General features: G+C 37.3%; 1 protein-coding gene across 5 annotated transcripts in view; it reads left to right on the top strand.

The window, feature by feature from the left end:
• ARHGAP32 (Rho GTPase activating protein 32) overlaps positions 1–26,813 on the top strand; it is a 269,873-nt gene that overhangs the window by 225,863 nt on the left and 17,197 nt on the right. For all 5 annotated transcript variants that reach the window (XM_060160761.1, XM_060160760.1, XM_060160759.1 and 2 more), the window contains 7 exons: positions 3,421–3,570; positions 7,528–7,630; positions 15,607–15,751; positions 16,202–16,284; positions 23,838–23,945; positions 24,571–24,716; positions 25,332–25,527. In XM_060160761.1, the coding sequence (XP_060016744.1) occupies positions 3,421–3,570; positions 7,528–7,630; positions 15,607–15,751; positions 16,202–16,284; positions 23,838–23,945; positions 24,571–24,716; positions 25,332–25,527 (931 nt within the window). The remainder of the gene's footprint in view (positions 1–3,420; positions 3,571–7,527; positions 7,631–15,606; positions 15,752–16,201; positions 16,285–23,837; positions 23,946–24,570; positions 24,717–25,331; positions 25,528–26,813) is intronic.

Genomic DNA, 26,813 nt, shown 5'->3' with positions numbered 1-26,813 from the left:
ATTCATTCCAACAGGTCTAATTAGTACTGCTCCCGATTAGACCAACTGAAAGTAGCACTCGACAAAGAGCGTCCAGAATTAGTCAACAGAAAATGCATAATCTTCCATCAGGGTAATGCAAGACCACATGTCTCTTTGATGACCATGCAAAAACCGTTACAGCTTGGCTGGGAAGTTCTGATTCATCTGCTCTATTCACTAGACATTGCTCCTTTGGATTTCCATTTATTTCGGTCTTTACAAAATTCTCTTAATGGGAAAAATTTCAATTCCCTGGAAGACTATAAAAGGTACCTGGAACAGTTCTTTGCTCAAAAAGATAAAAGATTTTGGGAAGATGGAATTATGAAGTTGCCTGAAAAATGGCAGAAGGTAGTAGAACAAAACGGTGAATATGTTTTTCAACAAAGTTCTTGGTGAAGGTGAAAAATGTGTCTTTTATTTTTACTTAAAAACCAAAGGAACTTTTTGGCCCACCCAATAGTTTCTTTTTCTCATCACTATTACTGCACTCTGTTTATTTCCTACTAGCAGTTAAGAGCAATCTGAAATTACCTTGCTATCTTAATTTAGGCTGTATCATATAGTGGCTAAGAACTTGGGTTTTGAGCTAGACCATCTGACTTTTAATCCTAGTTCCGTGACCTTAGACATGTTACTTAGCACTCTGTGCCTGAGTTTCTTCCTCTAAAAAGGGGGTCATAATAGTATTTTCCTTATAGGATCCTATGAGAAATGAATGGTTAATAAATATAAACACTTATGCAGTTGTTGGCACATAACTAAGCATAAAATAAATGCCGGCTATATAGGTATTATTATTTGTTCATTCCTTCTCTCCTCAGTAAGCTCTGACAGCAAGAGCTTGTCTCATTTGTTGCCCACTGTACTCTCAGTTCCTGAGGTACAGGAGGCACTTACATGTTTGTTGCTAAATGAATAATAGCTAAAATTCAGTTCCCATCCCTTTGAAGCATTCCTGGAAATCTGACTAAAAGAATGCTTTCTCATGTACATCATATGCAGTTGCCAAATCCAACAGATATTTTCATCAAATTCAGCATCAAAGTACAAATGCCTACTTTTTAGCATGTGTCTTGGAAGTTCTGGTTAATTATTAAAATCTGAAAAAGAAATCAGAAATTATTCTTATCAGAAACAGGATGGAATTGCCATATTTGCTTTAACACAGTTATATATCCATGAAATCCGAAAGGATCAACTAAAATTCTCCTAAAATTGTTGGGAGTTTAGAAAATGATCAGATTTGAGCCATACATAAAGAAATAATTTTCCAGTATACCAGTAACTACCAGTTAAGACTGTAATTGAAGAAAACTATTATTCTACAAAAGCAGCAAAAAAAAAAAAAGGTAAAATACTTAGCAGTATCCCTAGCAAGAAATATGTGGAATGTGTCTTTTCATAAAATTAGAAAACTTTACTGCGAGATATAATAGCTTTAGAAAACTGATGACACACCCTGTTTCCAGGTAGAAATATTGAATATTATAGAAATTAAAATTCTTCCAAATATATAAATGTAATATTAAATTACCATAAAGCAAACTCATTTGTTTTTATTCATTAATCTTCTCAAAATTATTTTAAAGTTTGTTAGAGAATGTTCAAAAATGAACAAAAATGGTTTGATGGCCACACTTTAACAACAAAGATTCATAACACACAGTCTGCTAGCGACTAGGGGAGAATAAAACTCATACAAGTTCAGTGACTTTTAATATACTAATATTACAAGTGTGACATACTTCTGAAGTTACCCCAATGTGCTATAAATGTCTCAGCAGTTGAGAGACCATGTCATTTAACTTTGTAGTAAGGATCTCAGATACAAGTGAGGTTGTAATTTACCCAGAGTGTCACAGCATGTTAGAGATAGCATCAAAATTATACTGACGATTCTAAGTAAACTTTAACTAATTGGTATAGAAAAAATAAATTTCCTCTTTAATCTGTGTACAGTCTAGGATGACTGCCTTGTCGCAGTTTGTTCAGGACTTTCCTGGTTTTAGCACTGAAAGGCTCATGTCCCATGAAACCTCTCAGTTATGGGCCAGTTACAGTTGATCACCTTTGTACAGTTCATAGAAAAGATGCTTAAGTCTGTAAATAGAGTTTCCCCCAAAATGTAAAGAGACTGTTTAATCTGGTCAGAGTAACCCATCTAGTGGTCCATTTAGGCCACAAGTTAATCTCAGTACACAGAATTCCTACAGGAGGATTCATCAGTTCAAGGGATTTATGATTTGGATTCCCTCAAGAAACTGTAGCAGGGTTCAGTAAGACTCCTGTAATCATATACAAACTGAGTAGGAGGATTGAGGCCATGTGGCTTAGTGTTCTATCCTGCAGCTAATCTCTGATCTTATGGTAATTTGTTGTATGTTGACTTCTAGAGTAATTTTCCCTGCAGGCTACACTTCTCAGCAAAAGTCAGTTTTCTAAGGATTTGTTTGCTCTTAGATCTTTCGCTATTATCTTTCTAACATATAAGTCAGTGGAAATATCTTACTATATGTAATTTACTTATCTCTTGCCTCGATCTACAAAGGATTTAAGGTGACATATTTGGTAGACTACAGATGAATGTTAATAGAAAATCTAATGCTTTTTATGTGTGTGTGTGTCTTGTACTTACATAGCCATTAGTTTGACAAGTGTGATCTATATCATAATGCAATGAGAAAGAGGGAGGTTTTTGTTTGTTTGTTTGTTTTTGGCGGTATGTGAGCCTCTCCCGTTGTGGAGCACAGGCTCCAGACGCACAGGCCCAGTGGCCATGGCTTACGGGCCCAGCTGCTCCGCGGCATGTGGGATCTTCCCGGACCAGGGCACGAACCCGCGCCCCCTGCATCAGCAGGCGGACTCCCAACCACTGCGCCACCAGGGAAGCCCCGAGGGAGTTGTTTATTTTTTCAGTTTTACTTTCCAGATTGTAAATGTCATGAAAATTTCTAACCACTAAATAAAATATTTTAGAAATTAACTAGAAATGCAGTTTTTAAATTTACACCATTTTAAGTCTTACTTACCATGAAGATCTCCAAAGCAATATAAAACTCAGGTCCCAGTTATCCTGTAGCACGCTTGGGTAGCATTGGGAAGATGGCTGGTTTACCACGCTTGATTTAAAGAAGTCACAAATTATAATACTTCAGTTTGCTCACAATCCCATCAAATAAGATCACAGGCTGGTGAGAAGAACATGCAAAACCCTGATATTATTTGTAAAGCAACTGTTTCTTCAACTTCTGCTGAAAATTTCCTACAGAATATAAAGTATACTTGTAATAGATTATTTTGTAGTCAGCTATTGAGATCTGCATTTCTTTTCACACTAAGTAAAAATGTGACCTCTTACCCCAACTAAGGTATTTTCTCTTTATTATTATTTTTTAGTATCTAAAAAGCACGGCAAGCTCATTACTTTCTTACGGACATTCATGAAGTCTCGTCCAACAAAACAGAAGTTGAAGCAGCGTGGGATCTTGAAAGAAAGGGTATTTGGTTGTGACCTGGGGGAGCACCTTCTGAATTCTGGTTTTGAAGGTAAAAATAAAATTTATAAACTCATAATTTTAGTTTCTGACCTCTCCCTGTTGATTTCCTATAATCAATTAAAGTAGATTAGGCAAGCAGTACCTATCCCAAGTAAGTTCAGCAGCACGTATTGAACGTTCTCAGGTACTCATCTGAGTTCTGGGGCAGCTGAGAATCAAGAGGGGTCTAGGAATGCGCTTTGGCATCAGAGATGCTTGTGATCTGTTCAGGAAGAGGAAAACATTCACACAGAGGATATAGTAGCTATGCTAGTTTACATTATTTTCATATCTGTCCAGATAGCTTCCTCAGCCAGTTTTCCTTCTCACAGTTTATTCTAAAATGTTTATTTCTCTTTTGAAAAAAAAGTCATAGTTTTGAGACTGTATATTACCAAGACCAGCCTCCCAGCTTTTATAACTAGAAATTTCAATTCCTTTTTCTGTAAATTAAATTCTTATTCAAGAATTCAGTGCTTAGATGAATGGATGGATGTGATCATTATGAGGGAGTGTTTTCCAGTTTGTTATTAGCTTTCAAATATCAATTCAGCAAGTTTTAGTTGTGCTTAGAAGTTTTGGTTGTGTTTCCATTCTTAGTAAGTGTGGTAGAGAGGACAGATGCCAATATATTATTTCTTCATGAAAAAATAACAGGTTTAATAAGTGTAATGGTTATATATTCCCTAACTATGATAAAATCTATTCTAGTGGAACAAAGGGTTTGTAGGTGTCATTGATTTTTTTCATAGGACTTGTTTTATTTGCTGCACATATTTGAAGCCAAATATCCTTAAAATGAGATAGCTTTTTTAAAAAGTGAGAACTTTGTAGAAAACTAGGTAAAACTACATTAGGTACAAAATGTAAAAAATATTTTAAAACTCAAGGTGAGGAAATTCTGTTGCCCGAATGTATTTCTGTTTGAGGTTATTTAGCCCTTTCAACAAGAGGCTTTCTTAAACTATTGTAAATATACGGGGAGTTTATAATCAGAGCACACTAGAAACAAGCAAGGCCCAAATAACCCCTGAAATTAATCCTTTAGGTAATCGTATTTTTCTAACCAAAAATCATGATGCACATTCTAATGTGTAACACTGTACCGTGTACTCCTGGCCTGGAAGCCACTGCCTTGAGAATGGGACTTGACTGTTTCGTCTGTGTTACACAATGTTTGCATGATGCCTGGCATATAAAAGGGATCTTTAAATGATGGCTGAATGTGTAAAGGGAATGACTGACTGAATAAATGAAGAGAAAAGAACAGAAATGAAACTGAAACTGTCAAGAAAAATAAAGGACCAATTTTTGTCATACTTACTTATACTCTTAGCCATGATTCTAATCTTAAGGGTCATCAGTTTAATTTAAACATTTACTTCCTATTGTGTTGTCATTTGATGATTAAAAAGTACTAAAAATATTAAATGAGTGGTTTAGAAGTGTATTATTTGGAGAGTGTGGGAATAATTCTTAAAGTTATATCACCTTTGGGCTTCCCTGGTGGCGCAGCAGTTGAGAGTCCGCCTGCCGATGCAGGGGACATGGGTTCGTGTCCTGGTCTGGGAAGATCCCACATGCCACGGAGCGGCTGGGCCTGTGAGCCATGGCCGTTGGGCCTGTGCGTCCGGAGCCTGTGCTCCGCAACAGGAGAGGCCACAACAGTGAGAGCCCCGCGTACTGAAAAAAAAAAAAGTTATATCACCTTTTGGAAGAACCATTTTGGAGGTTTCTAATGTTATGTTTTGACTGGGTTATTATTTAATGTGCACTTGGCTGGTTGGTTAGATGATTTGAGGGGAAAAGGTAGTTAATAAAATGCCTTTTTGTACTAGGATTTCTTCTAATAATATATTGGGTTCTCATATTACTTTCTTATGTTAGTGAAAAAAAGAATTCAGATCTTTTCTCTTTTTATCTTCCTATACTGTTCTTTAGTTTCTACTCTCTGTTTTTCAAAATGAAAGTTTATGCTCTTCTCTTTCATTTTGCTACTAATTTTAATTATATGTCTCATTAGTCTCTCTTAAAATCCTAAGTAATAGCAATGTTCAGTTATATAGTTTTATTTATGAAGTTCTATGATGTGATTGTTTTTTGGACATTCAGTCCTTTTACTTAGGGAACATAAAGTGTAAAGAAACAGTTCAGATGTTTTCCATGAAGTATGATGTCTGTAGAGGCTTAGCTATATAATCAGGGAAAGACCTCTAATTCCCCATATTTTCAAGTTTCCCTACTTGTTTGGGAGAACATAAGCAAGTATGAATATAATATCACATGGTTGTAAGAATCCCAGGGAAGTTATCTATACTTTTTGACAGATGGTACGTTATTTTTTTTCAGGTTTTTTTCTTTTTTTTTTTTGGAGTATAATTGCTTTACGATGTTGTGCTGTACAATGAAGTGAATCAGCTATATGTATACCTATATCCCCTCCCTCTTGGACCTCCTTCCCACCCGCCCCATCCCACCCATCTAGGTCATCACAGAGCACTGAACTGAGCTCCCTGTGCTATACAGCAGGTTCCTGCTAGCTATCTATTTTACACATGGTAGTGTATTTATGTCAAATCTAATCTCCCAATTTGTCCTACCCTCCTCTTCCCTCTCTGTGTCCACATGTCCACTCTCTACATTTGTGTCTGTATTCCTGCCCTGAAAATAGGTTCATTTGTACCATTTTTCTAGATTCCACATATATGCATTAATATACGATATTTGTTTTTCTCTTTCTGACTTACTTCACTCTGTATGACAGACTCTAGGTCCATCCACATCTCTAAAAATGACCCAATTTTGTTCCTTTTTATGGCTGAGTAATATTCCCTTGTATACATGTACCACATCTTCTTTATCCATTCATCTGTCGTTGGACATTTAGGTTGTTTCCATGTCCTGGCTATTGTAAATATTGCTGCAGTGAACATTGGGGTACATGTGCCCTTTTGGATTATGGTTTTCTCAGGGTATATGCCCAGTAGTGGTATTGCTGGGTCGTATGGTAATTCTATTTTTAGTTTTTTAAGGAACCTCCATACTGTTCTCCCTAGTGGCTATATCAATTTACATTCCCACCAACAGTGCAAAAGGGTTGCCTTTTTTCCACACCCTCTCCCATATTTATTGTTTGTAGATATTTTGATGATGGCCATTCTGACCGGTGTGAGGTGATACCTCATAGTAGTTTTGATTTGCATTTGTCTAATATTTAGTGATGTTGAGCATCTTTTCATGTGCCTCTTGGCCATCTGTATGTCTTCTTTGGTGAAATGTCAGTTTAGGTCTTCTGCCCATTTTTTAATTGGTTTGTTTGTTTTTTTGGTATTGAGCTCCATGAGCTGTTTGTGTATTTTGGAGATTAATCCATCGTTCGTTGCTTGATTTGCAAATATTTTCTCCCATTCTGAGGGTTGTCTTTTCATCCTGTTTATGGTTTCCTTTGCTGTGTAAAAGCTTTTAAGTTTAGTTGGGTCCCATTTGTTTATTTTTGTTTTTATTTTCATTACTCTAGGAGGTGGGTCAAAAAAGATCTTGTTTTGATTTATGTCAAAGAGTTCTTCCTATGTTTTCCTCTAAGAGTTTGCTAGTGTCTGGTCTTACATTTAGGTCTTTAATCCATGTTGAGTTTATTTTTGTGTATGGTGTTAGGGAGTGTTCTAATTTCATTCTTTTACATGTAGCTGTCCAGTTTTCCCGGCACCACATATTGAAGAGGCTGTCTTTTCTCCATTGTATTTTCTTGCCTCCTTTGTCATAAATTAGGTGACCATATGTGACCACTTATCTAGCATAGATGTGAAATTAATTAAATATGCCCTTGTCAGTTTTTGTAGTAGATTAATCTCCACCCCTTAAAACTTTAATTTGCCAATTTCATTTTGCTAAGACATTCTCATTTTTTGTGACTTTGTTTCCACTGAATACTCTCAATTTAATCCATGTCTTCACAAATTCTCTCTAGTGCCCCAGGTTCTTCAAAGCTGTACAGCGTTCATTGAGAGATATGGCATCGTGGATGGAATATATCGTCTCTCTGGCGTTGCCTCCAATATCCAGAGACTACGGTAAAACCTCATATGGCATTTTCTTTTTCGTTCCTACTGTAATTCATTAAAATGAAACTGTTTCAAAATTAAGTCACTTATATTGATAACCGTAATTTTCCGTAAGATAGTTTAGATAAAGTAGGAAATAATATCCATATTGTTCTCTGTGTCTATTTTCCTAAATGCCATCTCTTCGTTTGTAGTATCAGAAAACCATGTCCCTTAATCTCTTCAATACTTGTATTTTCTCTTTGCAATATTTGAAGATTTTTAAAAATTGAATTTGAACCTATGATAACCATGAGAGATGATAATTTACATTATAATAGAATTATTCTTCAGTTAATTACAGTTGATGAGAGCGACCTTTCTAATCTCCTTTCACCTGGGCTTTGTAGTATATGTTCAAGTGTGCATTTATTACATTTTGCACATCCTCTCCCATTATAGTCTCAGAGACAAGAATAGTGGTATCCTTTACACCAGCAATAGAATTTTTAATTTTTGCTTAATCTCTTAGATTCTAGTCTATTCTTAACATGTTATTATCCTTTATTTTTCACTGTGGTGCATGATAATTGCCATTATTCTACAGCATTTTAAGGTTCTGATTTGACCACAGAGTTCATCTCTATTTTCAGGAATACATGTTTGGAAAATAACTGAAATTGATTCTTTTCCTTTTTTTTAATAGATCTTTATTGGAATATAATTGCTTCACAATACCATGTTAGTTTCTGTTGCACAACAAAGCGAATCAGCCATATGCATACACAGGTCCCCATATCCCCTCCCTCTTGAGCCTCCCTCCCATCCTCCCTATCCCAGCCCTCTAGGTCATCACAGAGCACCGAGCCGATCTCCCTGTGCTATGCTGCTGCTTCCCACCAGCCAACGGTTTTACATTTGGTAGTGTATATATGTCGATGCTATTCTCACTTTGCCCCAGCTTCCCCCTCCCACCCCATGTCCTCAGGTCCATTCTCTATGTCTACCTCTTTATTCCTGCCCTGCAACTAGGTTCATCAGTACCTTTTTTTTTAAGATTCCATATATATGAGTTAGCATATGGTATTTGTTTTTCTCTTTCTGACCTACTTCACTCTGTATAACAGACTCTAGGTCCATCCACATCTCTGCAAACGACCCAATTTCGTTCCTTTTTATGGCTGAATAATATTCCATTGTATATATGTGCCACATCTTCTTTATCCATTCATCTGTCATTGGACATTTAGGTTGTTTCCATGTCCTGGATATTGTAAATAGTGCTGCAGTAAACATTGTGGTACATGTCTGTTTTTGAATTACGGTTTTCTCAGGGTATGTGCCCAGTAGTGGGATTGCTGGGTCATATGGTAGTTCTATTTTTAGTTTAGTTTTTTTTTTAATAAATTTATTTATTTATTTATTTATTTACTTATGGCTGCGTTGGGGCTTCATTGCTGCACGTGGGCTTTCTCTAGTTGCGACAAGCAGGGACTGCTCTATTGTGGTGTGTGGGCTTCTCATTGCAGTGGCTTCTCTTGTTGCAGAGCATGGGCTCTAGGCATGCAGGCTTCAGTAGTTGTGGCACACGGGCTTAATCATTCTGTCTCATGGGCTCCAGAGTGCAGGCTCAGTAGTTGTGGTGCACAGGCTTAGTTGCTCCATGGCATGTTGGATCTTCCTGGACCAGGGCTCGAACCTGTGTCCCCTGCATTGGCAGGCGGATTCTTAACCCCTGCACCACCAGGGAAGTCCTATTTTTAGTTTTTTAAGGACCCTCCATACTGTTTCCCATAGTGGTTGTATCAATTTACATTCCTGCCAACAGTGCAGAAGGGTTCCCTTTTTACCACACCCTTTCCAGCATCAAATTGTTTCTAGATTTTTTGATAATGGCCATTCTGACTGGTTTGAGGTGATACCTCATTGTAGTTTTGATATGCATTTCTCTAACAATTAGTCATGTTGAGCATCTTTTCATGTGCCTCCCAGCCATCCATATGTCCTCCTTGGTGAAATGTATACCTAGGTCTTCCACATGTTTTTTAACTGGATTGTTTGTTTTATTGATATTGAGCTCCATGAGCTGTTTGTATATTTTGGAGATTAATCCTTTGTTGTTTCGTTTGCAAATATTTTCTCCAATTCTGAGGCTTGTCTTTTTGTCTTGTTTACGGTTTCCTTTGCTGTGCAAAAGCTTTTAAGTTTTATTAGGTCCCATTTGTTTATTTTTGTTTTTATTTCCATTACTCTAGGAGGTGGGTCAAAAAAGATCTTGCTGTAGTTTATGTCAAAGAGTGTTTTCCTATGTTTTCCTCTAAGAGGTTTATAGTGTCTGGTTTTACATTTAAGTATTTAATCCATTTTGAGTTTATTTTTGTGTGTGGTATTAGGTAGTGTTCTAATTTTATTCTTTTACATGTAGCTGTCCAGTTTTCCCAGCACCACTTATTGAAGAGGCTGTCTTTTCTCCATTGTATGTTCTTGCCTCCTTTGTCATAAATTAGGTGACCGTACGTGCATGCGTTTATCTCTGGGCTTTCTATCCTGTACCATTGATCTATATTTCTGTTTTTGTGCCAGTACCATACTGTCTTGATTACTGTAGCTTTGTGGTATAGTTTGAAGTCAGGGAGCCTGATTCCTCCAACTCTGTTTTTCTTTCTCAAGATTGCTTTGGCTATTTGGGGTCTTTTGTGTTTCCATACAAATTGTAAAATTTTTTGTTCTAGTTCTGTGAAAGATGCCATTGGTAGTTTGATAGGGATTGCATTGAATCTGTAGATTGCTTTGGGTAGTATAGTCATTTTCACAAATATTGATCCTTCCAATCCAAGAACATGGTATATTTCTCCACCTGTTTATGTCATCTTTGATTTCTTTCATCAGTGTTTTATAGTTTTCTGAGTAGAAGTCTTTTGCCTCCTTAGGCAGGTTTATTCCTAGGTATTTTATTCTTTATGTTGCAGTGGTAGATGGGTGTGTTTCCTTCATTTCTCTTTCTGATTTTTCGTTGTTGGTGCATAGGAATGCCAGAGATTTCTGTGCATTAATTTTGTATCCTGCAACCTTACCAAATTCATTGATTAGTTCTAGTAGTTTTCTGGTGGCATCTTTAGGATTTTCTATTATAGTATCATGTCATCGCAAACTGACAGTTTTACTTCTTCTTTTCCAATTTGTACTCCTTTTATTTCTTTTTCTTCTCTGATTGCTGTGACTAGGACTTCCAAAACTATGTTGAATAAGCGTGGTGAAAGTGGACATCCTTGTCTTCTTCCTGATCTTAGTGGAAATGCTTTCAGTTTTTCACCATTGAGTATGATGCTTGCTGTGGGTTTGTCATATATGGCCTTTGTTATGTTGAGGTAGGTTCCCTCTATGCCCATTTTCTGGAGACTTTTTATCATAAATGGGTGTTGAATTTTGTCAGAAGCTTTTTCTGCATCTATTGAGATGATCACATGGTTTTTATTCCTTAATTTGTTGATGTGGTGTTTCACATTGATTTGCATATATTGAAGAATCCTTGCATCCCTGGGATAAATCCCACTTGATCATGGTATATGATCCTTTTAATGTGCTGTTGGATTCTGTTTGCTATTATTTTGTTGAGGATTTTTGCATCTATGTTCATCAGGGATATTGGTCTATAATTTTCTTTCTCTGTGATATCTTTTTCTGCTTTTGGTATCAGGGTGTTGGTGACCTCATAGAATGAATTTGGGAGTGTTTCTCCCTCTGCAGTTTTTGGGAAGAGTTTGAGAAGGATCGGTGTTAGCTCTTCTCTAAATGTTTGATAAAATTTTCCTGTGAAGCCATCTGCTCCTGGACTTTTGTTTGTTGGAAGATTTTTAATTATGCTTTCAATTTCATTATTTTTGATAGGTCTGTTTATATATTCTAAATCTTCCTGGTTCAGTCTTCGAAAATTGTACCTTTCCAACAATTTGTCCATTTCTTTGTGGTTGTCCATTTTATTGGCATGCAGTTGTTTGTAGTATTCTCATATAATCCTTTGTATTTCTGCTGTGTCAGTTGTGATTTCTCCTTTTTCATTTCTAATTTTATTGTTTTGCCTCCTCTTCCTTTTTTTATTGATGAGTCAGGCTAAGGGTTTATCAATTTTGTTTATCTTCTTAAAGAACCAGCTTTTAGTTTTTGGTTTTTTTTGTTTTTTTTTTTTGCGGTACACAGGCCTCTCACTGCTGTGGCCTCTCCCGCTGCGGAGCACAGGCTCCGGATGCGCAGGCTCAGCAGCCATGGCTCACGGGCCCAGCCGCTCCACGGCATGTGGGATCTTCCTGGACCGGGGCACAAACCCGTGTCCCTTGCGTCGGCAGGCGGACTCTCAACCACTGCGCCACCAGTGAAGCCCTCAGCTTTTAGTTTTATTGATCTTTTCTGTTGTTTTTTCATTTCTCTTTCATTTATTTCTGCTCTGATCTTGTTGATTTCTTTCCTTCTACTGACTTTGGGTTTTCTTGTTCTTGTTTCTCTAGTTGTTTTAAGTGCAGGGTTAGATTGTTTATTTGAGATTTTTCTTGTTTCTTGAGGTGAGATTGAATTGCTATAAACTTCCCTCTTAGAACTGCTTTCACTGTGTCCCATAGGTTTTGGGTTGGCATGTTTTCGTTGTCATTTGTTTCTATGTATTTTTTTAATTTCTTCTTTGATTTCTTCAGTGATCTCTTGGTTATTTAGGAGCACAGTGTTTAGCCTCCGTGTATTTGTGTGTTTTACAGTTTCTTTCCTGTATTGATTTCCGATCTCATGGCGCTGTGGTCGGAAAAGATGCTTGATATGATTTCAGTTTTCTTAAATTCTCCGAGGCTTCATTTGTGACCCAAGATGTGATCTATCCTGGAGAACTTTCTGTGTGCACTTGAGAAGAAAGTGTATTCTGCCATTTTTGGATGGAATGTTCTATAAATATCAGTTAAATCTCTCTGATCTAGTGTGTCATTTAAAGCTTGTGTTTCCTTATTTATTTTCTGTTTGGATGATCTGTCTATTGGTGTAAGTGGTGTGTTAAAGTCCCCTACTATTATTGTGTTACTGTTGATTTCTCCTTCCATGGTTGTTAGCATTTGCCTTATGTATTGAGGTGCTCCTATGTTGGGTGCATAAACATTTAAAATTGTTATATCTTCTTCTTGGATTGATCCTTTGATCATTATGTATTGTCCTTCCTTATATCTTGTAACATTCTTTATTTTAAAGTCTGTTTTGTCTGAGATGAGAATTGCTACTCCAGCTTTCTTTTGATTTCCATTTGCATGGAATATCTTTTTCCATCCCCTCTATCTCAAGTCTGTATGTGTCCCTAGGTCTGAATGGGTCTCTTGTAGACAGCATATGTATGAGTCTTGTTTTTGTATCCATTCAGCCAGTCTGTGTCTTTGGGTTGGGGCATTTAACCTATTTACATTCAAGGTTATTTTCAATATGTATGTTCCTGTTACCATTTTCTTAATTGTTTTTGGGTTTGTTTTGTGGGTCTTTTTCTTCTCTTGTGTTTCCCGCCTAGAGAAGTTCCTTTAGCATTTGTTGTAAAGCTGGTTTGGTGGTGTGAATTCTCTTAGCTTTTGCTTGTTTGAAAAGCTTTTGACTTCTCCATGGAATCTGAATGAGATCCTTGCTGGGTAGAGTAATCTTGGTTGTAGGTTTTTCTCTTTCATCACTTTAAGTATATCCTGCCACTCCCTTCTGGCTTGCAGGGTTTCTGCTGAAAATCAGCTGATAACTTTATGGGGGTTCCTTCGTATGTTGTTTTTTGTTTTTCCTTTGCTGCTTTTAATATTTTTCCTTTGAATTTAATTTTTGTTAGTTTGATTAAGATGTGTCTTGGTGTGTTTTTCCTAGGGTTTATCCTGTATGGGACTCTCTGTGCTTCCTGGACTTGGGTGACTATTTCCTTTCCCATGTTAGGGAAGTTTTCAACTATAATCTCTTCAAATATTTTCTCAGACCCTTTGTTTTTCTCTTTTTCTTCTGGGACCCCTATAATTTGAATGTTGGTGTGTTTAGTGTTGTCCCAGAGGTCTCTTAGATTGTCTTCAGTTCTTTTCATTCTTTTTTCTTTATTCTGCTCCTCAGCAGTTATTTCCACCATTTTGTCTTCCAGCTCACTTATTCGTTCTTCTGCCTCAGTTATTCTGTTATTGATTCCTTCTAGTGTTTTTTCATTTCAGTTATTGTGGTGTTCATCTCTGTTTGTTTGTTCTTTAGTTCTAGATCTTTGTTAAACATTTCTTGTATTTTCTCAATCCGTGCCTCCATTCTATTTCCAAGATTCTGGATCATCTTTACTATCATTATTCTGAATTCTTTTTCAGGTAGACTGCCTATTTCCTCTTCATTTATTTGGTCTTGTAGGTTTTTACCTTGCTCCTTCATCTGTGATGTATTTTTTTGCTTTCTCATTTTTTTAAAAAAATTTTTTCGTGAGTGGGCTTGTATTTCTGCCTTACTGGTTGTTTGGCCTGAAGCTTCCAACATGGAAGTTTGTAGGCTGTTGGGTACAGCAGCAGTTTGTAGGCTGTTGGGTAGAGCTGGGTCTTGGTGCTGAGGTGAGGAGCTCCATGAATCCTCACTCCAATGAATATTCCCTGGGGTCTGAGGTTCTGTGTTAGTCCAGCGGTTCAGACTCAGAGCTCCCACCACAGGAGCTTTGGCCCAACCCCCGGCTCGTGAACCAAGATCCCACAAGCCACGTGGGGCGGCAAAAAAAAAAAACAGAATAACAAAGTAAAAAATAAAATTAGGAAACTAACAGATATGTTAGAAAGGATATAAAAATATAGATGAATCAACATCCAGAAGATACCTCAGTACCACAATAGTGAAAAAAGAGGAGGAGAGAAAAGGAAAAAAATTTGTTTAAATGGGAGAAAAGGCCTTGGCTGTGGAGGACAGGGCCTAAGGAAGGGCAAGGTTTGGGTGGTGGGCGGGGCCTATGTTTAGGACCCAGAGGGCTGGAAAAGGCCCTGGGGGCTGTGGGGGCAGGGCCATTAGTGGGCGAGGCAGTTGCACTCCTCTCCTCTCCTGCTCTTCCGGTCTGGGAGGCTCCCTCCCCCCTGCCTCTCCTGATCTCCCCGCCCTCAGGAGCGTCGATCCTGTCTGGCCTCTACTTCTCCTCCCGCCTCAGTCCCCCTGCGTCCTACTCGTTCACTTGGGGGTTCCTCCTGTCTTCTTGGGGTCAGAGTCCCCCACCAGCAGCCGGCAGGTGCCTTAGTTGTGGGGAGATGCTAACTCTGCGTCTTCCCACACCGCCATCTTGACTCCGCCTCCTCAAATTGATTCTTTTACTGAAAAAGGTTTCAATCTTTAGTTTCGGACGCAGCAGATCTCATATTCAGATTGTCCACATACATTAATCCTCTAGGTTCATAAGGGGTCTCATGTCTGTAGATTAATATTAGTTAACCTCCTCAGAGTGAGCTTCATCTGCCTTAGTGTTCTGAGCACAATTTTTATTTCACTCACTTTAATGCTGCAGATTTTGCTTTCTTTTAAAATTTGGTGTTGGCTGGGAATTGCTTTATATTGTTTCTGGCTTCCTTATCCCTCATCCATAAAGCATTCCTGAACTGTACTTCTTGTACCTGAGGAATTTCTGCACATAGTCATACATGGACCAGCTGCCATTCAACTCTAGTTTTCAGAATTGCCAAAACATTGGGTATTTAAACCATTAGGAATTAGAAGTCCTGTTTTCAGATCTCTGGTAAGAGCTGCTCTTTCACACACATTTCAGAGATTTCTGTCCATTTTAATATTAAAACTGTTCCCTTAATTTCCATTTAGAAAAACACTTGTTTCATGATCAGACATTTGATTACTACTGAAGCCCAAATATAACTTCTATGAAATATAGTCATTTGAAGAAAATATTAACTCACTGAGGTAGAGGTTAATACTTTGGACCTTTCCTTTCTGTTTTAAAGTCGTATTTGCTTTTCTTTCAAAAAAATAGTTTTGTTGTCTCTCATCTATCTTTTTAGCCATGAATTTGACTCTGAACATGTTCCCGACCTGACAAAAGAACCCTACGTTCAAGACATCCATTCCGTGGGCTCCCTGTGTAAGCTGTATTTCCGAGAGCTCCCAAACCCTTTGCTCACCTACCAGCTGTATGAGAAGTTTTCTGTGAGTACAAGTCACTTTTAGGTCAAGTTCTGTTTGGAGTTTTCCTGTGGTTTTGTTCAAAATGTGTGAAGATTGGTTTGGTCATATGAGATAGTTGTATGAGGAAGAGGGATCCTTTAACGAAAATAAAAACACTGTACTGCTAGCTGGTCCACAATCTTCACTGTTTTCACATTTTCACTCTTTCGGTTTCTGACTTTGAGCCACTAATCTTATAACCCTCGATACTGGTTATCATAAAATTTTAAAAATATTATGTTTTAATAGATTTCAGTGTCTATATAGTGTGGAAACAAAGTTTACTTCCTTGAATACTGCATTGTTTTTCCTCATAGTTCAGCATCAAAGAGTAAAGTCAGTTAATCTCAAAGTGAAACTGAATTGTAAATGAAGAACTTTCATTTTTACCAACAAAGCCTAATAGTTCATTTTGCATTATGGTTGTTCTAGGATGCTGTTTCAGCAGCAACAGATGAAGAAAGGCTGATAAAAATTCATGATGTCATCCAGCAGCTCCCCCCTCCACACTACAGGTAAACCACATGTAAAATACCAGCCAAAAGTAGAAGTCAGTTGTGTAAAAGTGGGTTCTGGGGTTTCTGTTTAAATTTACTTGGAGTTCTAACTATTTAAACTTCTGTTTTTCCATCCATTTGTATTTATTTGTCTTTGTATTCTCAGGGTCTGGCACAGTGCTTGGCATCCAGTAGGCACTTAACAAAAGTATGAATGAATGAACAAATGGATGGTTGACTGGGCCTGTTTGTTCGTTTGTTTTTTGAGACACTGAGAAATTGCTGAAGGTAGTGGGTGTATGACCACAGGTGTGAATACATTGTGAATTGCTTTGCTTAAATCCAAAATAAATCCAAAATATTGACACAGTGCTGGGTGCCTGTTTACTTGTTTACCCAGAAGATGACCCTTAAGGAATCTTCACTTTTTTAAATTCCTTTTTTCTTTTTGCTGTTTGATATGGGTGATTTCCATTGCTTTGTCGTCTAGCTCGCTAATCCATCCTTCTGCTTCATCCAGTCTGCTCTTGAATCCCTCTAGTATATTTTTTCGCTAGATTATTTTATTTTTCAGCTCTGTAACTTCTGTTTGGAACTTTCTTGTATTTTTCTCTTTGTTGAAGATCTCTCTGTTCATCCATTCTTTTCTCGAGTTTAATGAGCATCTTTATGACCATTACTTTGAACTCTTTATCTCTGTTTCATTAGCGTCTTTTTCTGAGGTTTTGTCTTACTCTTTCATTTGGAATATAATCCTTTTTCCTTTTGTTTTGCCTGACCCTCTGTGTTTGTTTCTACGTATTAGTTGAAACAGCTGTCTCCTCCAGTTTTGAAGGAGTGGCTGCTGAGAGATTGGTGGGGCGGGGCGGGGGGGGGGGGTGTCTGTTGTCTCTGCAGTGCCCTGGGGGTGATAGCCTGACAACATCTGTCTGTCCGATTATTTCAGTGCTCTGGGGCTCAGAAACGCAAGGCATTCAGGGGGTTGCTCACACCTTCCAGATCTGGCAGAGGTGGGGTCAGAGCTCAGGGAAGAGGGAGCTCCATGTTTTTCATATCCCTCCCACTTGTGGGCCGCCTGCCATGGGTGGGGGTAACTGGCATAACTGCATCTTTCCCCTCCGCTCCATCCCAGTGGGGCTTTCCCACCCCGCTTTTTTGTCCTTTCTGTAGAAGAGCTGTTCTGCCAGCCTTTAGGCCTTTTGTGGAGAGAGTCATCCTATGGGAATCTAGTTATAGCTTTGGTGTGTCCGTGTGAGGAGGTAAGCTCAGGATCTTCCTGCACCACCATTTTGAACCCTCTCTTTCGTTGCTGCTTTTTAAAACCCAATTTAATTTGTATGTTAGCTTCGACTCTCAGAAATACTTTTGCTATGTCTGAGAAGACAGAATAAAATGGAGGATAACTGCCGTTTAGTGAGAGAAAGAAAATGGCATAAATTATGGATTGATTATAGTGTACAAAGAAGCAAAAAGATAAAATTTTAAAATTTCAGTTATTGACAAGAAATTAAATTCAGTAGATTTTTTAATTCACAAATTAAGTAATTTAGTGCTGATCTTTTCAAAATGACATTGTTCATATATATATTTTTTTAATTGGCACTAAATTTGGCACTAAATCAACATGAAAATTTTCAATCAACATTAAAAATCAACACCTTTTCTAGTCAACTCTGTAGCTGTAAATGCCTGGCGGTCGAGTCAGGAGGTAACTCAGCATTGGCTTGTCCTGTTACTGTGGCCTGTCTTAGGAGGAATGTGAGAACTTTGAGGGGGTCTTAAGGACCCACTGAAGAGTGAAAAAAAACCTCAAAAGAACTTTTGTGAAGCAAGCTTAAGAAATTTAGGTGTTTAGCCCTTTACAAGAAGGTTGAGAAGACAAATCTGATCAACACACAGTTATTAAAAAATAGTTTTAAGGGGGATCAGGAATTTCTTTAACTTACCGGAAAAAGGAACCTAGCGCAATAGGTTGAGAATATTGGCTTTCGTAGATAGACCGAAGTTTGAATTTCCAGCTTCATCACTTATTAGCTGTGTGGCCTCTCCAAGCATCAATCTCCATATATGTGAAAATACTAACAATGCCTTCTGAAGAGGATGCCTTTTAATGTAATGAGATCAAATGTGTGAATGAGTCTGGCCTTTAATATTTTTTTTAGTATAAAGCATAGAAAGACAGATGATTAGATTTAAGCCGAGGCTTCTTTATAGTTTTACATGAGGTACTACGTGAATATCTTTTCTCTCTAAATTAAAATGGTCAATATAACTTATGTACATAGTTTTAAAAAGTCAAACGCTTATGCAAAGCTGGCAGCAAAAAACCAGCAGTCCTGGGGCTTTCCTGATGGTGCAGTGGTTAAGAATCCACCTGCCAATGCAGGGGACACGGGTTCGAGCCCTGGTCTGGGAAGATCCCACATGCCACGGAGCAACTAAGCCCGTGCACCACAACTACTGAGCCTGCGCTCTAGAGCCTGCAAGCTACAACTACTGAGCCCTTATGCCACAACTACTGAAGCCTGCACACGTAGAGCCCGTGCTCCACAAGAGAAGCCACTGCAATGAGGAGCCCACGCACTGCGACAAAGAGTAGCTCCCGCTCGCCGCAACTAGAGAAAGCCCATGCACAGCAACGAAGACCCAATGCAGCCAAAAATAAATAAATAAATAAATAAATAAATAAGCAAGCAGCAGTCTCCTCTCCCCGTTCTAATTTCTCTTACCCAGAAGTTATTATTCTCAACTCTTACTTCTAGAGTTTACTCCTCTGTTTCTAAATAGCATGCTTATGTTTTTATTTCCTGATTTTTCATTTTTAGGTATAATTATTTGCCTTCATTTTGTGGTAAATGAGGGTGTAGCTGTAACTCCCCATCCCCAACAGCACACAAACACACGGCCCCTTCTCTCCTCTTCCTAGTCTGGTTGTATCAGCATTTGGTGTGAAGCCAGAGTTTATTTTCTACGTTGTTGTAACTACTTAACTGTTATTCACAGCTGTGTCTGATAGTATACTAGGATTTTATTTCCCTTTTGGGATAACTGTGTGTTTTCTTGGAGTGATGGCCTGTTTTTGGTTTGCTGAGTATCTGTTTATTGTTAGTCTGTCCCCTGTCTCTCTCACAGAACTGTGGATGTTCTCTTAGTTGTATTTAAACACATCAAGCAACCTTTTAAAAGAAGTTTTTCTCCATGAAAACACCCTCCTGGTGCCTTCTGTCCCACTGCTCTGTCTGGGTTGATTGCTCCCTGGATCTCCACGCAGCTCCAGCCCTTCACCTTCCTCCTGGAAATTCCCTCCATCACTTTCTTCACGAGTTAGATCCCTTCTCTTCTGGATCTCTGGCTGTCACCTTCCATGTTTTACTCCCTGCTTTCCTAGTGTACATCTTCAGTAGCTCTGTGAGAAAAGGTGTATGGGAGGTAAATGTTTTGAGACTTTGATATGAAGATGCTCTTATTCTCCTCAATATTTGACTGATAGTTGGCTATAGAATTTTAGTCTGTAAATAGTATTTTCCCATAATTTTGATGGTATTACACTATTGGCATCTAAGCAAAAATGCTGCAGCAAAGTCTGATACGAGAGTGCTACTTTTTTATATGATCTGTTTTGTATTGTGTATATCCTTTCTGGATATCTTTAAATTTAGAACATACCTCGTGGTCCATTTCCTTAGTGACTCATCTTGGAGTGGGTTCTTTTTCATTCTTTGCTCTGGGCACTCACTGGGCTTTTTTGGAAACTTCTGAGACATTTTCTTATATTATTTCCTTGATGGTTCTCATTGCAATGTAAACCTCATCCCTTTTCTTTACTCTCTTTCTGGAATTGTTTTAACTCTTGAACTAGCTCTTTTAGTTTCTCACCTTGTCTTTGTCAGTTTCCACATATGGGTTTCCTCCAGTCCATCTCATGATTAAAAAAAAAAATTACTTCTGAGAACTAACTGCCCGCCTTCCCTTCCTCCCTCTCTTTCTTGTGTCTCTGAATGTTTCTCCTTTATAGCATCCTCTTCTATTCTTATTTCATGGATATATCTCTTCCCTCTGTGAGAATATTATTGATAATTACAGGTTTTGTTTTGTTTTAAATTGTTCTCTGCTCATCACGGTACTTGTTTCTTCCTCATTCAGCGGCTCATCTTTATCAAGACTTTGCAGAGCATTCCACTGAGGTTTCATAGAAATCTTTCTAAAATTTTGTTTTATAAATGTTGATGGCATTTAACTTAACTATGAATTAAAATAACCTTGCATAAACAGTCATAGAAATACTTAACATTGGCTTTAGGTAAGCTTATAATTCAAATGATATTAGTCAAAGTATTCAGTATGTTAGCCAAAGAAACTTATTGTGCCTTGGACGTTAATCATCAGTACGTTTTACAGAGGGAATTGAGAGTGTTATTGGTTAATCTTGTGGGTGAATTAAGAGAACATCAGTAAGAAGAGTAGGAAGAAACCCTATCATATATCGTACAGAGAGAGAGTATATATGTGTGTATATAGAGAGAGAAAGAGTATGTATGTATATATCATATGTATACATACATGTGTATATTATATACATATATATGTATATATTTCTCATTTAGTGAAGTACAGTTTGTTTTATTTATATTCCTTATATATTTATCCCCTGCAGTGTAGTACATTTATATCACCTATTATATATAATTTCTATATATTATAGAAATTATAGTGTAGGGCTTCTGGAGCCAATGGTCTGTGTTAGCTGTCTGACCTTGTGACCTTGGGCAAGTTCCTTTGCCTCTCTGGGCTCAGTTTCCTTGTTTGTAAGAGAGAGATAATAGTACTTTTCTCATAGGATTGTTACGAATATTAAAAGGAAAGCACTCAGAACAAGGCCTGTTAAATAATTACTATTTATATGAGTTAATAACCATTATTATTATCATTGTTATTGTCTGCTGTGTATCTTTATGTTTTTACTTTGTTGTGTATTTTATCTCTACAAACACGTACACAGAAACATAAATGTGTGTGTGCATATATATATATATAAATATGCTCACACACATACATATATATTTCCTACTATATTGATACATATAACTTTTTTACTATATTATGCTTATCTACTCTACTATTATTTATATTTCTTCTACCAAAGTATATATTCTTCTTTATTATATAGATATTTCTTAATAATATGTAGGTATTTCCCCAGGAAATTACATGTATAGCTCCCTTGCTGTCTATTTAATCTTCCCTCTTGAACATTATGTACCTTTCCTGCTATATATTATATATTGTACAAATATCCTTCTATATGTTTTTTATATTTACTGTATTGCCTATTCTAGATATAACCCCTCTAAAGTTTAAGCTCCCTGAGGTCACGAATCCTGTCTTATCACTGTATTCTCAGAATAGAAACCTAGCACATAGTAAATGTGCAGTTATATATTGCATATGCATTTTACTTATTTTGTACACTATATATTTTATAGATTGCTGATATATGTCTATGTATATGGAATACGTATATCCTAATATTATCCTCTTCTCTCCTGATGTGCATTATATTACCTACCATAATGCCCACCTGTTTCATACATATTACTCACTGTATACATATTTCCTCCTTGGCATCTATCTCCTATGTAATGTGTTTTTTATATTCTAGTTTCTTCTATGTAAGTTGTGTATCTTGTACTTCATATATCTCTTTTGATTCAGACTTTCTAAGATTTTAACATTCACATTTTCTAATTCCTTAATTGTTCTTGAAAAACATGATTCTTAATAATTCTTGAAAAACATGATTCTTCATGTTCTTGAAAAACATGATTCTTATAAGCTTACCTTCTTTCATGTGAATGAGCCATATGTTATATAAACCTTTCCCCTAATTTGCCTATTTAATCTGTTTGTATGGTGGGAGTTTTTCTCCAATTTTGAACACTGCTATGAGGACCATCCATTTACCTGAATCTTTTGGGGAATCAAGGTTATTTTTTTGGATAAAAATCTAGGAATTCTTGGAAATCAAAAGATCTTAAAAGTTTCTTCCCAACATAAAGCAGTTTTCAACTTGTATTCCATAAAGGTATATGCAGTTTATACTCTGCTAAATACGAAATGCTCATTTCATGGCACTCTGACTAAAATTCCCCCTTAGGTTTTAAAAAATCTTTACAATTAGATGTAAAGGTTTACAGTTAGATGTAAATCTTTACAATTAGGTGTGTGAATAAAATGGTGTCTTTTGTTTTAATTTGCATTTCTTTTAAAATACATTTCTGAAGTGCTTTCATCTTTACCTTCCTTCTTCTACTCCACCGACTCCAAATAATAAAATTTTACATTGTGTTCTAAATACATTTCTCAAGCTTCCTGTCTCTACATTGTCTCCAGGCCAGCCTCACTTCTGTGTGTCTTTCCTTATTTAACTTGTACAGAAGAGGGACCAAAAATTACCCCTTTTTTTTCCAGCTAGAGTAGATACTCAATGCTGTTGACGAGCACAGACTTTGGAGCCAGGCTGACCTGGATTTGATACCAGCACCGCTTGTCTCTGTAACCTGGGCCAACATTGGCTCTCTCACCCATAAAATGGGGGATGGTAACACTGTGCTTGTGGGGTCTGTTGTGAGAATCTGGTGAGAGTCCCTGTAGAGGCTTCTTGAACAGTGCCTTGAGCTGTTTTCTCAAATTCATGTCAGGCTCATCTGAATCTTGAAGCCTTATATGTGGACCACAATTTAATTTCTGTTTCAGATAATAGTCTTAAACTTCTGTCTTCTGTTCGTTGTCTTTAATAGTTTTGTAAGCTGATAGGTAATACCTCTGTGTTTATCTGACTTGACTTACATTTAAGCTGATCATGCTTTATTTCCCAAAATACTCTGCCCTACTGTTTAATCTCTCTCTCTATAAAAAATTATTTAAATAAATCACACTTAGAATGTATAAGATAAACCAGGATATTAGGATTTGAAGTAGGCTTTCTATCCCAAGAGCATGTTATTTGTTCAAATATTTTCCCTCTTGGGTACCTACTGGAATTTTTCTTTTAACTCTTTTTAGACTTGTGAAATGTTTTCTTTTACAGAGGAAAAGTTTGAATTCTTTCCTGTTAGCATGTCTGCTGCAAGTAGAATAGCATAACTTCTTGATAGTATTTGTCTAGAAACTAAATTTTGTGGAGGATTCACTTCACTGGTGTCCCTGAAACTAAATTTCTAACAGGCAGGAGCAAATATTCCTAAAGATTTCTTTAAAACTGAGGCTGTTTCGTTTTCTGAGCCAGTTCTCTCAGAAACTTTCATTTCTTACTGCATCTGCCTTAGACTTTTTTCCTTAGTATTCTGTAGATGTAATTATCATATATAAAATGTAGAGTCCGTAATATTCTGACAGCTCTGTAGTAGTAATAATATTCGAACGTAATAGGCAGCAAAAAAATTTGCTGGGGTTTTTATGGTTTCTTTTTCCATTTTGCCACTGAAAACTTACAAGTTAATTAGTGGAGCTTTTATGCTGTATACTGATACCTGGTGTTTCTTTTTGTTAATATGTTGTATTTCATTTTCCAGAACGCTGGAGTTCCTAATGAGACACTTGTCTCTTCTAGCTGACTATTGTTCCATCACAAATATGCATGCAAAAAACCTAGCAATTGTTTGGGCTCCAAACCTGCTAAGGTAAGTTGCATTTGACTTATGACCTGAAGTAGAAGCAGAGTGACTTTAAATAAAAGTAATTCATCAGTGTTCCTTAAGGATAATTTTTATTTATTTATTTATTTATTTATTTATTTTATGTATTTTTGACTGCATTGGGTCTTCGTTGCTGCGCGCGGGCTTTCTCTAGTTGTGGTGAGCGGGGGGCTACTCTTGGTTGCGGTGCACAGCCTTCTCATTGCGGTGGCTTCTCTCGTGGAGCACGGGCTCTAGGCGTGTGGGCTCAGTAGTTGTGGCTCGAAGGCTCTAGAGTGCAGGCTCAGTAGTTGTGGCACGTGGGCTTAGTTGCTCCGCGGCATGTGGAATCTTCCTGGACCAGGGCTTGAACCCGTGTACCCTACATTGCCAGGCGGATTCTTAACCACTGTGCCACCAAGGAAGTCCAAGGATAATTTTTAAAAGTAAAACTAATATGTTGTTTTTATGAGCATCTTCCTAAAACAGGCAGTCGGGGTTTAGCCAAGGCACTGTAAAAGTATGCTTTCTTCCTGTGGTTTGTCTGTGATTTACACATAAAGCAAAAAATAATGCTCTTTAAGACTGCTGTTTTGGGGACCCTGTGATGGTAATGTTGTTTACCCCACAGATCAAAACAGATAGAATCGGCCTGCTTCAGTGGGACAGCAGCTTTCATGGAAGTGAGAATTCAGTCTGTGGTTGTTGAGTTCATCCTCAATCACGTTGACGTCCTTTTCAGTGGGAAGATCAGCGCGGTCATTCAGGAAGGGGCAGGTATGGCTCTAACAGATGTTGTTCACTACCAGGAACATGTGTTAAAACCTCTACCAGATTGGGAAACTGCATTTCTTATCTCAATTTAATAAATCTGTCTTAGTAGAAAGCAGCTAATTTATATCTGTTCCCCAAAATGCACAATATAACAGTTATTTTGTATGTTTTCAGTGATTACTAAGTATTAGACCTATCATGATCTAAGTTCAGGGCCCATAAAAAATGTATCATGTCACCTATTATTGATGTATATAAAGGTGTAATGTAGAGCAGCAGAAGTAAAATTCCTTCCAAAACTAAAAATACATGAATGATACTAGGCCTTGCCTAGAATCTTTTAAGAAAAGAAAATAGTTAAATTACTTAAGGAATTTCATATTTATATCTATCACTGTTAATAACCTGGTGTGTAATCTTCTATTCCTCACTTAATATAAGGCTCTATTACTTTTACCATTTAAAAAACTTAATGAAGAAAATATAAAACAACACAGAAAGGGAGATAGATGGATGGACAGATAAGCAGATTGTTATATACACCCACAGATATTTATATCTTTTCCCCCCCGTGTCATGAAGTTTGACTCTCTTCATTGCTTTTTTTTCTTTCCAAAGCTTCTCTATCAAGACCCAAGTCCCTGCTGGTTTCATCTCCATCCACCAAACTGCTGACACTGGAGGAGGCCCAGGCACGAACACAGGCTCAGGTCAATTCTCCAATTGTGACTGAAAACAAATATATCGAAGTAGGAGAAGGACCTGCTGCACTTCAGGGAAAATTTCACACCATAATTGAGTTCCCACCTGAAAGGTAAAATTCATTTAGTCCTCCTCAAAAATGTGCATTTCATGGCTATTTGTAATTTTCTTTTCTTTTACTTCTGCATTTTAGTATTACTATATTGATTCTGTGCCAGTCCCAGAAAAACCTGTTGCTTCGACTCCGGATGTTACCTCATAGGGACTGATGTGAATGATTCTCGAAAAGCATTACAACATCATGTCATGGTTGGAAAGGAGAGGAAAGTCTGCTGTACAGGGAATATTGTTAGGAAAATGATACATTTCCTCTATGTAGGGTGTCATTTTCTCTCTGAAATATGTTGTTGAGAAATCTGTTTAGAAATAAACATTGCGACAGCTTATTCAAAAAACAGTGAATGGATGATGGCGTGACATGGGTTCCCACTGAGTTCACAGTAGACCGGTGCTCCTCACAGTGCATCTCCCGACTGGCGGATCATTCTTGGCCAGCCCCAACCCCAGACCCACTGCACCAGAACTCTGGGCTGGGGTCCCGCAGTCAGTCTTTTATCAGACCTTCCAGGTGGTTCTGATGTGTGACAAAGTTTGAGAACTGCTGCTGTTCACTCTCTCAGTGTCCTTTCCAGCTCCTATTCTCTGTTTCTCTAAAGAAATGGTAATAACACGGTTTTTATATCTTCTTTACTAAGTTACTGTGGGAAGACTAATGTATGTGAGTTAATTTTGACCTCGGGTTACTGCTTTGGCTATTACATAGGAATGTGAGAACTTCAACTCCGTGAATTTGGATAGTACTAATGAAAGTTGAGAACTTATTTCCGCATGTCAGTATACTTCTCTAAATTCCTTTCATTTTCCTTGATTAAAATGTCCTGACAATAGTAAGTTAGAACATCTTTGTCATTCTAAGTTTATCTTCAGTTTCTTGAATTTACATGATACCTCTGTAATTTTCTCAAAAACCTCTTTATAGAATAGTAATCAAGAGTGCCGATGTTGGGATACAGATAGACCTGGGTTCCAACTCTAACTGCATTATTTACTAGTTTTACAACATTAAGGAAGTCACTTCAACTTCTTAGTGTCATAATTTCCTCAGTTGTAAAATGAGAATAATAATACCTACCTCATATGGTTTTATACAACTTAAATGAGATACTACATATACAGTTAGCACAGTGCCTGGCATTCAATATATGTTAGTTATTTTTCTTAATACTTTTCTTCTTTTTTGGCTTAATTCTCTTTCCTCACAGCTAAAATCATTTTCTTCAACTCTATTTTATTTTTGGAGTTTTAATATTTTCTATTCCCAAATATGTCTTATTCTCA

Source organism: Lagenorhynchus albirostris, chromosome 9 (assembly GCF_949774975.1).
Source record: "Lagenorhynchus albirostris chromosome 9, mLagAlb1.1, whole genome shotgun sequence".
NCBI lineage: Eukaryota > Metazoa > Chordata > Mammalia > Artiodactyla > Delphinidae > Lagenorhynchus > Lagenorhynchus albirostris.
The sequence above is the reverse complement of the archived record's forward strand: the minus strand, read 5'-3'. Positions and strand labels throughout refer to the sequence as shown.